This window comes from Manihot esculenta, chromosome 18, assembly GCF_001659605.2.
Source record: "Manihot esculenta cultivar AM560-2 chromosome 18, M.esculenta_v8, whole genome shotgun sequence".
Classification (NCBI taxonomy): domain Eukaryota; kingdom Viridiplantae; phylum Streptophyta; class Magnoliopsida; order Malpighiales; family Euphorbiaceae; genus Manihot; species Manihot esculenta.
The window spans coordinates 1,293,379-1,306,184 of record NC_035178.2 but is presented as its reverse complement, the minus strand read 5'-3'; the positions used below and the strand labels follow the sequence as shown (position 1 = coordinate 1,306,184).

At 35.3% G+C, this 12,806-nt stretch overlaps 4 protein-coding genes across 9 annotated transcripts; all 4 read left to right on the top strand.

The window, feature by feature from the left end:
• Positions 1 to 1,258: 1,258 nt before the first annotated feature.
• On the top strand, positions 1,259 to 3,674 carry LOC110606790. 2 transcript variants are annotated; one of them, XM_043953287.1, is made up of 3 exons: positions 1,259 to 1,577; positions 2,555 to 2,849; positions 2,950 to 3,674. In XM_043953287.1, exons 1-3 carry the CDS (start codon positions 1,491 to 1,493, stop codon positions 3,456 to 3,458), a joined length of 891 nt encoding a protein of 296 aa, XP_043809222.1. In that variant the 5' UTR covers positions 1,259 to 1,490; the 3' UTR covers positions 3,459 to 3,674. The 2 variants fall into 2 exon arrangements, with proteins under 2 accessions (XP_043809222.1, XP_043809221.1); XM_043953286.1 differs by having other exon boundaries at positions 1,260 to 1,577; positions 2,555 to 2,852.
• Positions 3,675 to 3,812: 138 nt separating this feature from the next.
• LOC110606556 (cilia- and flagella-associated protein 251) lies at positions 3,813 to 7,114 on the top strand. Of its 3 annotated transcripts, none has more exons than XM_021745413.2 (4): positions 3,813 to 4,220; positions 4,350 to 5,653; positions 5,780 to 5,852; positions 6,591 to 7,114. In XM_021745413.2, exons 1-4 carry the CDS (start codon positions 4,122 to 4,124, stop codon positions 6,642 to 6,644), a joined length of 1,530 nt encoding a protein of 509 aa, XP_021601105.2. In that variant the 5' UTR covers positions 3,813 to 4,121; the 3' UTR covers positions 6,645 to 7,114. The 3 variants fall into 3 exon arrangements, with proteins under 3 accessions (XP_021601105.2, XP_021601104.2, XP_043809220.1); XM_021745412.2 differs by having other exon boundaries at positions 6,587 to 7,114; XM_043953285.1 differs by having other exon boundaries at positions 4,296 to 5,653; positions 6,587 to 7,114.
• Positions 7,115 to 7,642: 528 nt separating this feature from the next.
• On the top strand, positions 7,643 to 10,413 carry LOC110606105. Of its 3 annotated transcripts, none has more exons than XM_021744859.2 (3): positions 7,643 to 7,836; positions 8,681 to 9,130; positions 9,655 to 10,413. In XM_021744859.2, the coding sequence occupies exons 1-3, from the start codon at positions 7,726 to 7,728 to the stop codon at positions 10,354 to 10,356; spliced, it is 1,263 nt and encodes a 420-aa protein (XP_021600551.2). In that variant the 5' UTR covers positions 7,643 to 7,725; the 3' UTR covers positions 10,357 to 10,413. The 3 variants fall into 3 exon arrangements, with proteins under 3 accessions (XP_021600551.2, XP_043808998.1, XP_021600552.2); XM_043953063.1 differs by having other exon boundaries at positions 7,703 to 7,836; positions 8,562 to 9,130; XM_021744860.2 differs by lacking the exon at positions 7,643 to 7,836 and adding an exon at positions 7,848 to 8,010.
• Positions 10,414 to 10,704: 291 nt separating this feature from the next.
• On the top strand, positions 10,705 to 12,798 carry LOC110606106 (SKP1-like protein 1B). Its single transcript, XM_021744861.2, has 2 exons — positions 10,705 to 11,208; positions 12,442 to 12,798. Exons 1-2 carry the CDS (start codon positions 10,909 to 10,911, stop codon positions 12,613 to 12,615), a joined length of 474 nt encoding a protein of 157 aa, XP_021600553.2. The 5' UTR covers positions 10,705 to 10,908; the 3' UTR covers positions 12,616 to 12,798.
• The last annotated feature ends 8 nt before the right edge of the window (positions 12,799 to 12,806 follow it).

The following is a 12,806-nucleotide window of genomic DNA, read 5'->3' as shown; positions in this document are numbered from 1 at the left end:
AGACATAAAATTTAACATAATCTAACCCATAACTAACTGTCTCAATTTTAACTTGAAATCACTAATTTTAATAAAACTCATCAATATCTAAGCCCACATCTATTGGGCTTTTGTTAAATTTTTAATTTTACCAATAAATCATATGAATTGTATACTGTCCATAAGTAGATGGTTTAAATCAACATGGAATATAATAATAAAAAATTCATATTTGAAAAAAATCAATAATTATTTAACAATATACATTAAGTTATTGGTAATTTCTCGAAATTTAGTAAAATCTATAAAACTAACCATCTAATCTTAAAACTTGCTTAAATTTATAAATATAAATAACTTGTGTTGGTATACTCATTTTCTTCTATAATATTTATGGTTTAAAGTTTATACATAAAAAATAATAAAGGTAACTATAACTTTAATTTAAAAAAAAACTATAATAATTTATTTAAAAATATTTTTTAAATGATTAAAATTTTGTACATATTAATATTAAATAAATTAAATATTAATAATAAATTACTCTCTCCATAATTTTTATTTATTTTAAAATTATTATCCACCATACTTTTAGATTATAGTAATATACAAATTAACTATTATAATTTATTTTATTTTATTTTATTTTTTTTAATATTTAATAAAATTTAATATATTTTAAAAAATATAATTAGAAATTAATTAAAAAATATATTTTTTAATGTGTGAAAAAATAAAATAATAAAAATTATTTAAAAAATATATAAATAATAATATTATCTTGAAATCTTTAATATAATAAATAATATTTCATTTATTTTATAATGTTTATTTATTTTTTTAATTATTTTAAAATTATTATTTAATTTTTTTTACTATATTAATATATAAATTAACTATTATAATTTATTTAATTTTAAATGTTTAATAGAATTTAATATAAATATAATTAAAAAAAATAAAAAATTATATTTTTTAATATATGTAAAAAATAAAATAATAAAAATTATTCAATTTTTTAAAAACACAGTTATTTATAATACTCAATTTGTCATTAATTATTTACGAAAATATCAAGATTGCCCTTATAATAAATCTTTAAAAAAAATAAAACCTAGGGCTTGAGCCGTAAATTACTTAAAATTATTGAGGAAAGTTATAAACGTCCAACTCATTTTTTTTGAAGAAAAAAAAAAAGAGGAACAAGGGTATAACCGTAAAAGAACAAAAAATAGCCGACTTAGCTCAATCTCAACTCTTCCGCTCTATAAATAATGCCCCCCGCTCTCTAGGTTTCGCATTCAGTAAAGAGCGAGCGCAGGCGGAATAAAAATTTTCGCTCTCAGAAAACCCTAGAACGAGGGTTTCTCAAGACTTCGCCGCGATCTGGAAAGAAAAACCTCTGGGGTCCTTTTATAGAAGAGGAAGAAGTAGAAGCAGAAAAAGATTCTTAAACCGAAGTTCTGCATAAAAACCCTAAACTATCCTTTGAAGTACAGCCAATCACAACGATGTCACGGTGCTTTCCTTTCCCGCCTCCGGGGCTCCTGAGGAACGGAGCGCGCTGTGAAGTCGTTGACGTGAGCGAATCAATTAAGGTTCGTTGAGCAAATCTGGTTTTTGAGTTGTGCTCAACTGCTTTTGTTGTGAACCCATGTTTTTACATTGAAGGGTGCTTGAATGGAAGCTATTAAATGAATGGGTTCGTTTTATGTATATATTCGTGCTTAAATTGGAACGAACTTCAATTGTTAAATGCTTTACGGTGTTGTATTTGTTTCGACTTTGGGAAGAACATCGATTCTAGTGTGGCCCTCTGCTTCCATCTGGATGCAAGTAGATTTGCTTCTTTTGAGGAGAGAGAGAGGGGTTTTGCTTCAATTTGGTATCCTTTTTTAGGTTTTTTTCGTGTGGGGGTTTTGATTGTTTGGATTGGTGCAAATTGAATTGTGAAGGGAACATGATGTCGATCATGAGTTATTGTGTGGGAATTCATATAATGATTGAAGGCGTCGTGATCTGCCAATAAACTCGAAAATATTGTGAAGAGAACCATAGGAGATAAAGCTGGTTTTAGTCGGTGATAATGAACTGATTTCCTTTATTTTATTGTGTTTTTGGTCTATTCTGATTCTGTGTGATTCTAATGGACTTAACATTACTAAGAACTGATTGGATTAAACTACTAAAGTTCAATTTAAGGCTTTCAGTTTTCACGTATTTAAAGACTCTAGTAATTTTTTCAAGAAGCTTTTGTTTCGTTTTGCATTTTTTTTTTGTTTTTAATGCTGGTAAAAATTTATAGCTTTCTCATCTATATGAGAGATGTTATTTTTATTTTTTCCCCTCCTCCCCAAGAAGTTCAAGAAAGCTGGATATTTTGATCTTAAGTTCTTAACATCCATCTTATTCTAGGAGTTTTTATTTTATCATTGTTACTTCTCCTTTCTGGGGATATATTCGAAGTGATTTTCATGTTGCTCAGAAGATTCCCAAATTCATTAGTTTGGTCATTCATATTCATTGGTCTTCTCTGCTCCCTCTATTCTAAAATTGTTGTTTTGATTCACAAAAGATCCAGAGGGATTGGGGGAAGGCCATAACAAGCCATGATAAAAAGAAAAGGAAGGAGAAGAAAGAAAGGAAAGAGGATAAGAAAGGAAATGGGGAAGCTTTGTATACTGAGGGAACATGTCACCACCTGGAGAAAATACAGCATTCAAACGGAAAAGAGGATGAAATTGAAAGGAGTAGTTTGACAGAAGAACATGACCAGCCTGTGTGTACTCAGAGCATTAGCTATTCGTCTGACAGCACTTGGAGTAGCAACAAGCGAAAAAGGGATGACTCGGCATATAATGGAACCAAAAGTAGTGAGTGTTTGCCTTCTTATTCATTTGATGTTATCTGGTGAACTAATTTCATCTGTGATCTCTAATTTTTTTTAAAAAAATTTCTTAAATGAAACAGGGAATTTAAGACTACGTATTCGGCTACCATTGCAAAAGCATAAGGAGGCAGATGCATCTGTTAATGGAGATCAGTTGTGTTCTACTTCTGGGAGGTCAGATTCTCTTATACAGCAGAAGGGAACTATCCAAATGCCTGTTGAAAAACAGTGTAGTGCCATCAATCCCAATAACTGTAGGACAGATTTGAAAGGGCAGGAGAAGTCCACTGGCCATTTTGTCAAGACTGCTTCTGGGATGTTGTCACACAGGAAGGGGAAGGGGGTGCACACAGCGGAATCACTATACAAGTTTTTGATTGAGGATTGGGTTCCACCATCTCTTGAGTTTGATCAAACAAATTGTGATGATGAAGATTGGCTTTTTAGGACGAAAAAGCAAGTACATGCGTCAAAAAGCTTAAGATCTCAACGAGATGGACCATGCCTTGAGAGTTCTGCCCTCTGGCCAAGTGCTTTATACTTGCCCCAAGTTGATGTCTACGCATTACCCTATACCGTACCATTTTAGTGTCAACTACTAGGCATTCTTAAGAAAATTTTCCGATTGTTCATGGTGCCTAGAGTGTTTTTTCCCTCTTCTTTTCGTGTCTCCAATGGACCGTTTACAGGCAGGTGGTAGAAAAGCATTTGTAATCTAGGAATGAGAATGCAAAATCATGTACAGCAAAAGAAATTTACCGTTTAATGATAATTTTTTAAGAAAAATATTAATCATTTGTTATTATTCTTTTTTTTGAAGTTTCTTCATTCAACGGAATAAGTTGATGCTGGTTCACAAATCACAATTTGTCGTCCATCGTATTGTTGTTTCTTCCTAATAAAAAGATTAATAATTACGTGATATATATTGTTCATTGAATGTCAAGTTTGTGAAAAAGTAGATGAAAGTTGGGGGCTGGTGATTGGTGATACATGGGGAGAGTTACTATCATTCTCATTACCCCCTAATTCTTCCTGGTTCTCAGTTGTTGTAGTAATAGTTGACTTCCTGTCGAATGGGAAATTGGGTAATGACAGTTGCGTAAATGGATTTTGGCTACGAATTTGATATTTAAAATTTTATTTTAATTACGCGACTTAAAAATGCCACCTATTTATAAAGACGAAAACGATTCATGAAGTTGCCAGCGATGACAAAACCCTAATTTCTCGAGAATTCTTCGATATAAGAATGAGAACTAAATTACGAAGCACCAGGCCTCACTTCTCGAAATCATCTCGCGGATCATTATCTGCTACCTACGCTCGGCCACTTCCTTCTCCTGTTCCGGTAATCTCTCTCTCTCTCTCTCTCTCTCTCTCTCATCGTTGGGTAGTTCTAGTTTTAATTAGGAGATTGTGTTAGTTTTGTACTTTAATCAGAATCAAAGATTGAAAACGTTAGTCGGTCTCTTTGAAGGATAAAAATGCAGATGGTACGGACTTGATGGCACAGGACCAATCCGGCGAGAGTGATGGTGATGTTGAGGGGGATGGACGAGAAAGTAAAGTGTGTGAAGCAAAGGCGGACGGCTTAAGTAGTATGGATGTGGATTGGTCGGAGGAGAAGGCTTGCATAAAATGTAACATGGGTGGGGAGCTGCTGCTCTGTTGTGGATTTGGTTGTCCAATTGCTCTTCATGGCAAGTGTATCCCTTGTAATCCTAGATATGATAACACGGGAAAATTTTACTGCCCCTTCTGTTGGTATAAACTTCAACTTGCCACGGCCGAAGAGCTGAGAAAGAAGGCTTTGCTGGCTAAGAAAAATTTGCAGGATTTTATGTATTGTGGACCGACAGAGGTTGATCATGGTAAAGAGAAGCAGAATGATGGAAGTGCAAAAGGAAACGATTCAAATGTCAGACTATTTGTGGAGGAGAGAAACAAAAATGAACATTTAGAGAGGATGGAGCAAGAAAAGAATAATCAAGTTGCTGATGAGCAAGACGAGGAAATTCTTGAGGAAGAAGATCACGCAGGATCTGTAAATGTAAATACTCAGTGTGTCGAAGAAGAGGCTATTGTTGACGGTGCACTTCATAAATCAGCAGAAGTAACAGCTGAAACTACAAAAGCATCTGAAGGAAACCAAGTCAGGGAGGAGGAAAAAGAGCAAATACATAGGGACTTACCTGAAACCAATGTTACGTGTACTGGTGGAGATGTGGCATTAAATGTGCCTGAAATGTGTGATTCGGATGCTGAGACTGTCACAGTGAGGGTGAATAGTGGCAGGACACCAAGTGAGAGAGGAGGAGACCAAGCAAGAGAGGAGAAAAAAGAGCAAATAGATGGGGATGCACCTGAAAGCAAGGTGACATGTACTGGTGGAGATGCAGCAATGGATGATCCTGAAATGTGTGATTCGGATACTGAGACTGTCACGGTCAGACTGAACTGTGGCAGGAAACAAAGTGAGAGAAGAGGAGACCAAGTGAGAGAGGAGAAAGAAGAGCAAATATATGGGGATGCACAGGAAACCAATGTGACAACTGGGGCAGGTGCAACATTAAATGCACAGGAAATGTGGGATTCTCCTACTATTGCAAGGAGAATGAGTTGTGGAGAGCAAACAAATAATTTAAGTGCTGAATCTGCCGAATCACCAAGGGGATCATCACTTCATCCACCCGTCACTGTAGTGGATGAAGCTATGAAACAAAAAGAGGAAGTTGGTTCTGTGTACAAGTCTGAACAATCTAAAGTGCCTGCTAAGAAATAGTAAGTTCTCTTGTTTCATTTTAAATTAGTTTTCTTGTGAAGTTCCATTCTTGAGTTGGAATAGTTTTGTTTCACAGTGAGTTTTTGGTAATCTTAAGGTTTTCTTTTTCTGCTCTGCATTTGCAGCAAAAACCTGCCATTCCCTCATGAAAAGCGAAAACGGGTGCCATGGAAATCTGATGAGGAAGAAATGCTAAAGGTATGATGGACATTGGTTTTGCTACTTAATTAATTATCTTGGCAAAGATTCGACTCTGAGATGGAATCATCTAATATAGGTTGCATGCTTTGCGGCTATAAGTTTTTGGAAAATAAATTATCCTAGACATGCAGTCAAAATAGACTGTCTCACTAACCTTAAAGACTTTATATTCTCTGCCTGATAAAATTTTGAAACTAACTCTTGCCATGGCCTCCTACTGTACTACTTGATAGAAAACAAAGGAACATGAGCAACAGTTGTTGGACATAGTCACATAGGTTAGGATGAATTTAATCAACAAAGGATTTGATGTGTTAGAATTTTGATGTTTGTGAAGTGCCCAACTTCCTGTACTTTGATAATGGATTTGATAATCAAAGTATCCGTGCATATGCTATTTCAAATCTGGTTGTTTTCCTTGGCTATTCTACAGCATCTTCGTTTTCTGTTTAAGTTAGAAATTATGTCTTTTTAATATGATGCATGATGCATCAAATCAATGCATTTGATGCATTTATTCTTTTAACTTGTTAATCTTTGGTGTTGTGAGAGAGTGAAAGCTATTGCCATTATCTTGTTCTAATGATTGAAGGGATTGCCAATCTAAAATGCAAATTGCTTTCTAAAATCTATCAAGTTCATTTGTATAGCAGTCTATCTCAAACAGCGTAGGACCCTTTTTTTTTTCTAATAACTAATTGTATCTCGTGGTTTTTATCCTTGCCTGACAGGAAGGGTTGCAGAAAGTTTCAACCAAAAATAAAAATATCCCTTGGAGAAAAATTTTAGAGTTTGGTCAACATGTATTTCATGCAAGTCGAAGTCCTGCTGATCTTAAAGATAAATGGAGGCAGATTGTGGCCAGAGAGTCTTCAACAACTAACAGACGGTCTTCTTGATTCGTGTGACTCGGGAAATGGAAGGTTAATTTTGCCTTTTGTCAATAGCATGGATATGTATATATGGCACCGATGTATGTATGTGGACACAGTGTGTACCTTATGATTTTGTTGGATCCTCTTCTCTTCAAGCAAAAGGGAGTGAAAAGATAAAAGTGGAAAATTTTGCCTTTTTGTTCAATAGCAAATGTAAGTGCCTCATGGTTTTTGTTGAAGCCCTTGATCTTATAACAAAAGCGAGTAAACAGAAGATGTTGACATGGTGACAAGTGTCCTGTTTCTTGTATATGGAAGTAATATGTAGACAGTTTAAATCAAATGGCATTTGTATAGAATCTAATTGGAGTGCTTGACGGTGGATCTTATTTCTAAGTATGGAACGCCATGGATGTAACCATATTATCGTGGGACAAATGGATCCATAGTCACGGTAAAAATGGCAAACAAAGATTAATAATACTAATTCCTTTCTTTGTGATGAGAAATCTGTTGTTTACTAAAGTAAACATAAAAAGGGAGAAATTTCTAATCTCTGTTAAACTCAAGTCTTAGTTTCATTCACTTAATTGATCAGCGATTTAGTATTCACTCTATTTCAAAAAGTGGATTTGTTTTTATTTGCATATCATTTTAAAATGTAATTAATATTATTAAAACATTATGTTTTTCTTAATATAATTTTTAATCGTATTATTATATTAAAATTTGAATAATTCATATTGCTAATTTAGTAAAAATTAATAAACGTAAATTATTGCTAAAAAATATTATCCTATAATTTGAAAAAAAAAACATATAATAGAGTTATATAAATTTATTATAATTAAAAATAATATATCAATTATTAATGAGGTTCCAAAAAAAAATCAATTAGTTTGATTTTGTTCTTTTGAAACAGAGATAGTTTGAATAGGCGGCATTAGTTTAAATCCAGAGGTCTTCTAGGGTTTTACGTTTAGGATTTCTCTGAAATGGAGCCTGTAGCTTTAGCGGTAGACAGGATTAAAGAGTTTACTAACTCTGGCCAACGAATACTCGACGGTCTCCTTCATCGCCGGGACAATTTCACTCGCCCAAATCCGGTACTTGGAATTTGAGCTTCTTTCCCCCTTCGTATTCGTGCTTGCAAGGAAATTGATCACGTCTACCGTTTTGCTCTCTTCATCTGTGAATTTGTCCTCTTCTTAAACATTTTGTTTTTGTTCCAGTTAATTTGATTTGGTTATTAGTTTGGGGATGATCTCTTTAGTGAGAAGGTAGAGTTTAAGCCGTTTAGATGATTATATACTTTCTGAAGCATCCAATTTACAGTTTCTTTATTGAATTGATGCTATCCTGGACACTCTAGCTTGTTAGAGCTAGAATTCAACGATCATTATTTCCGTTTCATGAAAGGCCCTCATCTCATAAAGAAATAATTATTATTGTGATAATGTGGATTGATTTCGCTCTAATTAGCTCTTCATATTGCTAAACAGTGATACTTGTTGGTCTAATAGATCAGTAGCTCATTTGCCCAACTTATTGTCAGTTAGTTCAGGTCTATAGTTGTTTTGCGTGCCATAATCTTGTTTCATATGCATATAAGCATATTTGTTTTGCTTCCCGGGCAAGTATATATTTTACTTGTTGCCATTATTGGCTTATGGTTGCAACAAAGATATTTTCGAATATATTTTCCTTCCTTTTCAGATGACTAATATTGAAATTTTGCGCTTTTTGTGTGTGTGGTTTTGATCTCTTGTTTCCTTTCATTGAAAATCAGAGTTCTGAAGCATTTGGAACTTGCATCTATTTTTATGTGCAGTTGCTTATGTTGGACAGGCACTCATTTTGTGCCTCCCATCATTGATCAAATTTCTGGTTCCTTGGGGAACAACAAGCTGAATGATAGAGCCTTACAAGGTGCATATTATATTTTTTCAGATTGAGATCCTGAAGCGGTTGCAGCGAGAAGCATTTTCAGACTTAATGAAACTTAGGGACAGGCAAGACAAGGTTGAGAGGATGCTTTCCTTCTATAAAACATCCAGGAGAAGTCCATCCAATACCCATATGAGGGGAGAGATTGATGTGCTAGGGGCAGTATTATTGTTGGGAAATGTTGACCAGCAGCATTATGATGCCCTTGGTAGAGCAGGAATTAAAACTGGTGTTGATTCAAGGTTCACTTTTGAAACAACTATCCGGGAGAAGGATGCTCTTCTGGCAGAGCTAGTGGGAACCAGAAAATATGGTGATGAAGTTTCACCTATTGCACTCTCTCTGTCTAAGGTATCGTATAAAGCAAAAATTAGTGACTGGTTTTCTGCGATTGCGATCCCTGTAGGAGCTCAATTCAGAGATCTTGGAATCACTACCAACTCTTCCAACCAGGTATAATCTAATTAAGATTGCTGGTTACCTTCATCTTCTTTTTGTTTATATGTCCAACTAGTAGAGATTAAGGCTTAGTTGTTGTAAATTTTCATTATAATATGTTAGGGTGATATCATTAAACTGACTGGTTATGTTCTAATCTGCATGTGTATTTTGAAAACATGAAAATTGACCTTGTATCAACTTTTTTTTATTAGATTAGCTTAAAAAGTAAATGTTATGCATGTCACTGGTTTCTCACCCTTTTGAGCATTAAATAATGTTTAAACTTTGATCTTCTTGCAGTTATCATTATTTTTTTCCTGTTACATTCCTTCAGTAGCACAGATTCCTTTAGTTAATATTATGGAGCATGGTGCTCTTTCTACTGCATTTTGTGAATCCCATTGTGTCATAACTGCATTGTCAACGGGAGCAGATCTGTGCTTCATCCTTGTGTGTATTTTCTTTGATTATGACTACAGTCACGATGATTTCTGATATTCTGTAAATAACCAGGAATTCTCTTTTTATTCTGACAGAAAAAGGGCCTGACTGATCTTTCCTCTGTTGAGCCACCCCTTTTGAATCAGCGTAATGGTAGTGCAATTGGCTTGACAGTGAGAAAATCAAATGTGACTGCTTCAATGGCTCAGTCTGTTTCTGAATTAGGAATGCAGCCATGTTCAGATGGAATTGAGCAGTGCTTCAGTACATTCGGCCAAATAATCTGTCAACTTCCTAGAGGAATAAAACTCTCACTTTTGGGTGTCCACCATGTACAAAAATCATCTAGTCACCATGTCAAGCTTGGAGCTCTCAATATTCCTATGGCCTTCCAGAAACACCATAAATTTCCTGAGACAATGGTAGAAGCATCTACTTCATTGACAGAAACAAACACACCTCAGACTTTCTCAACGGGATCAATTGCTATGAAGTTGGAGACAGAACTCGATGAGAACACTAGAATTGGGAGTTGGATAGAAATGAACAATTCGAATTCTAAGCAGTTACGATGGGCTGTGAACTTGTTCGATGATTCTGAAGATGAATCCGGATGGGGTATTTGTGTAAGTGGGATGAGGGATGATGGTTCCAGTAACTGGACCCATTTACAGGCCGAATCATACTTAAAATTAAACATTGGAGACAAACTCAGCGTAAAACCAGGCATTGCTTATGCAGTGGAAAGTAATGCCAGAATATTTGCTCTCATGCTTCGTTCGAACTGGTCCTTCTGATTGTTGTCTTCTTCTTTTCCACCATTTAGGACAATCTGATTATTTGGAAGGTCAAAATTCTGTTAAGATATTACATCATTCAAACATTATTAAACGGAAACTGGTTTTTTTGGCATCTACTATTTATGGTTTAATGCCATGGCATAAGTTAAAATTTTTTATTGATAGTATAAATGAGTATACTTTAGCATCCCTTTTAAGTTGCCGGTAAAGATTAAATATTCATATCATAGAAAATAGGTAATATAACCGATAATGGAATTGATTAGTTAAAATTTTAATGGGAATCAGATGAATTTTTTTTTTCTTCCAATTATTACCAAATTTTCTCCATTTTGTTTGTAATTTTCATTTTCCTAACAATCAAAGTAAAACAATCTAGCTAGCGCTGCCCAATACTCACTGCATACGTGTCCACACGGCTATCCACCGCTCGGTTGTTTCTCTCTCAAAACATAAAATCACTTCTCGTCTCTCTACAGAATCAGAAATCTCATAGCTTAATCAGAATTCTCATAGGTAGAAGAAGAATCACCACCAGCAACAGTAGCAATGTCAACGGGCAAGAAAATCACGTTGAGAAGTACCGATGGAGAGACCTTTGAGGTGGACGAGGCGGTGGCGCTGGAATCTCAGACGATAAAGCACTTGATAGAGGACGATTGCGCCGATAATGGTATCCCTCTGCCTAATGTCACCAGCAAAATCCTATCTAAGGTAATTGAGTACTGTAAGAAGCACGTTGAGACTCCTAAGTCCGAAGATCGCCCTTCTTCTGTCGATGACGAGTTGAAGGCGTGGGACGCTGAGTTCGTAAAAGTTGATCAGTCTACCCTCTTCGACCTCATTCTGGTCTGTTTTCTGTTTAATTTTAGTTATATTAAATTCATGGATAATTGTTTATGGTTTGGGGTCTTATTTAGGTTAATCTTTTGGGATATGTGTGGTGATCATTCATAGGGTTTCTTTTTATCTGTTATGTTTTCATTAGATATGTGTTTAAAGGAATGAAATTATGTCTTACATATTCTGGAAACTCTTTTTGTTTCTGGCTGTAGTACTTCCTAGCTGAGAAAATTGAGGACGAGGGTTAGGAATTTCACATCTAGTTGTAGGTTTTCTGTAAGCTTAGCGGAAAAGAACTTGTTCTGGCAATAATGCAAGCCCGAACAGTTGAATAAAAAATTTTCAATCTAAAACGTTGGATTATCACGTATGTCTGACGGAGCTGAAGTTATGTTACCCCTTTACATTTCTTTTTGTAAAAGATGGAACATGTCTTTTTTTTTTGTTTTTTTTAAAGATGTTAAATTTGGATATTTTCTCTGTTACTCTGCACACAACTCTCGCATATGAACGAACTGGGTGGTTTGACTGTGACTTGGAGATCATTGTTTTTGGTTTTTTGTTTAATACAGATGTTTGCTTCTCTCTCCACTCTTGTTAACGTATACTCTGTTTGCATCTCTCTCCACTCTTGTTAAACATATACTCTGTGTTTGATTTTTATTTTATTTATTTATTTTATTATAGTGTTGAAGTACAGCTTCTGTGTGGTATGGTAGTAGGGGTTGTATGAGCCGCCAGTATGCAGCTGCTCAGGCTTCTGCATCATACAAGAAATTACAGGGGAAGTCCAAAAATATTGAGGTCGGCTCCCATTCTTCCTGTGGTTTGAGGTTGTGAAAACTGCACTTGAAGAAAGATGCATAGGCATTCTGCAAAAGGAATGGTAGCATTGCTGCCCATGCTTGATCTTTTCTTTGTCCTAGAAGTGTTGTTGTGTGTAAGCTGTCATGCACAAGAGGACATGTTGAAGGTTCAGTGATGGTTCCTACGAGTCAAAAACTCTTGTTTCCAATGTCAAGTGACTGAAGTGCAGGCTAACGTGCCAAACCATTTCATTATCTTTCCAAAGAGTATATTGCTTAATGATTTTGTGGGCAACCTGGTTTTATTGATGTGATGTCTGCTTGAATTTGTCTCAAATTGAGTCATGATTGTGTTGTGGCACTGATTTCTAACCTTTTGATTTGCCTCTGGAAAGAGGATTCTTGTTTTGACTCGAAGCTCTCTGGTTCTTAGGCTGCCAACTATTTGAATATCAAGAGCTTGCTGGACCACACTTGTCAAACAGTGGCAGACATGATCAAGGGCAAAACTCCAGAGGAAATTCGGAAGACTTTCAACATCAAGAATGACTTTACACCAGAGGAAGAGGAGGAAGTTCGCAGAGAAAACCAATGGGCTTTTGAGTGAAAGGCGAGGAAAGAGCTACTGTATTCCTACTTCCCTTTTTATGTTGGACATGGGTGTTCAGGATTACTACTTTGCAAACAATTGTTAGTTTGCTTGCCTTGTTCGTACCCAAAACAATCACAAACTCAGATATCTGGTTGTAGCCTTTTTCATTATGTTAATATGGTGTTCACTGTTCGTTAAGTCTGTGC

Bases quoted from the DNA above. Each gene is read 5' to 3' on its own strand.
- LOC110606556 (XM_021745412.2), top strand. From the start codon at position 4,122: ATGAGAACTAAATTACGAAGCACCAGGCCTCACTTCTCGAAATCATCT. The intron at 5,654-5,779 runs GTAAGTTCTCTT...CTGCATTTGCAG, and splicing joins AAAGTGCCTGCTAAGAAATA to CAAAAACCTGCCATTCCCTC. The intron at 5,853-6,586 runs GTATGATGGACA...CTTGCCTGACAG, and splicing joins ATGAGGAAGAAATGCTAAAG to GAAGGGTTGCAGAAAGTTTC.
- LOC110606106 (XM_021744861.2), top strand. From the start codon at position 10,909: ATGTCAACGGGCAAGAAAATCACGTTGAGAAGTACCGATGGAGAGACC. The intron at 11,209-12,441 runs GTCTGTTTTCTG...TCTGGTTCTTAG, and splicing joins CCCTCTTCGACCTCATTCTG to GCTGCCAACTATTTGAATAT.
- LOC110606790 (XM_043953286.1), top strand. From the start codon at position 1,491: ATGTCACGGTGCTTTCCTTTCCCGCCTCCGGGGCTCCTGAGGAACGGA. The intron at 1,578-2,554 runs GTTCGTTGAGCA...GATTCACAAAAG, and splicing joins ACGTGAGCGAATCAATTAAG to ATCCAGAGGGATTGGGGGAA. The intron at 2,853-2,949 runs GTGAGTGTTTGC...TAAATGAAACAG, and splicing joins ATATAATGGAACCAAAAGTA to GGAATTTAAGACTACGTATT.
- LOC110606105 (XM_021744859.2), top strand. From the start codon at position 7,726: ATGGAGCCTGTAGCTTTAGCGGTAGACAGGATTAAAGAGTTTACTAAC. The intron at 7,837-8,680 runs GTACTTGGAATT...ATATTTTTTCAG, and splicing joins ATTTCACTCGCCCAAATCCG to ATTGAGATCCTGAAGCGGTT. The intron at 9,131-9,654 runs GTATAATCTAAT...TTATTCTGACAG, and splicing joins CTACCAACTCTTCCAACCAG to AAAAAGGGCCTGACTGATCT.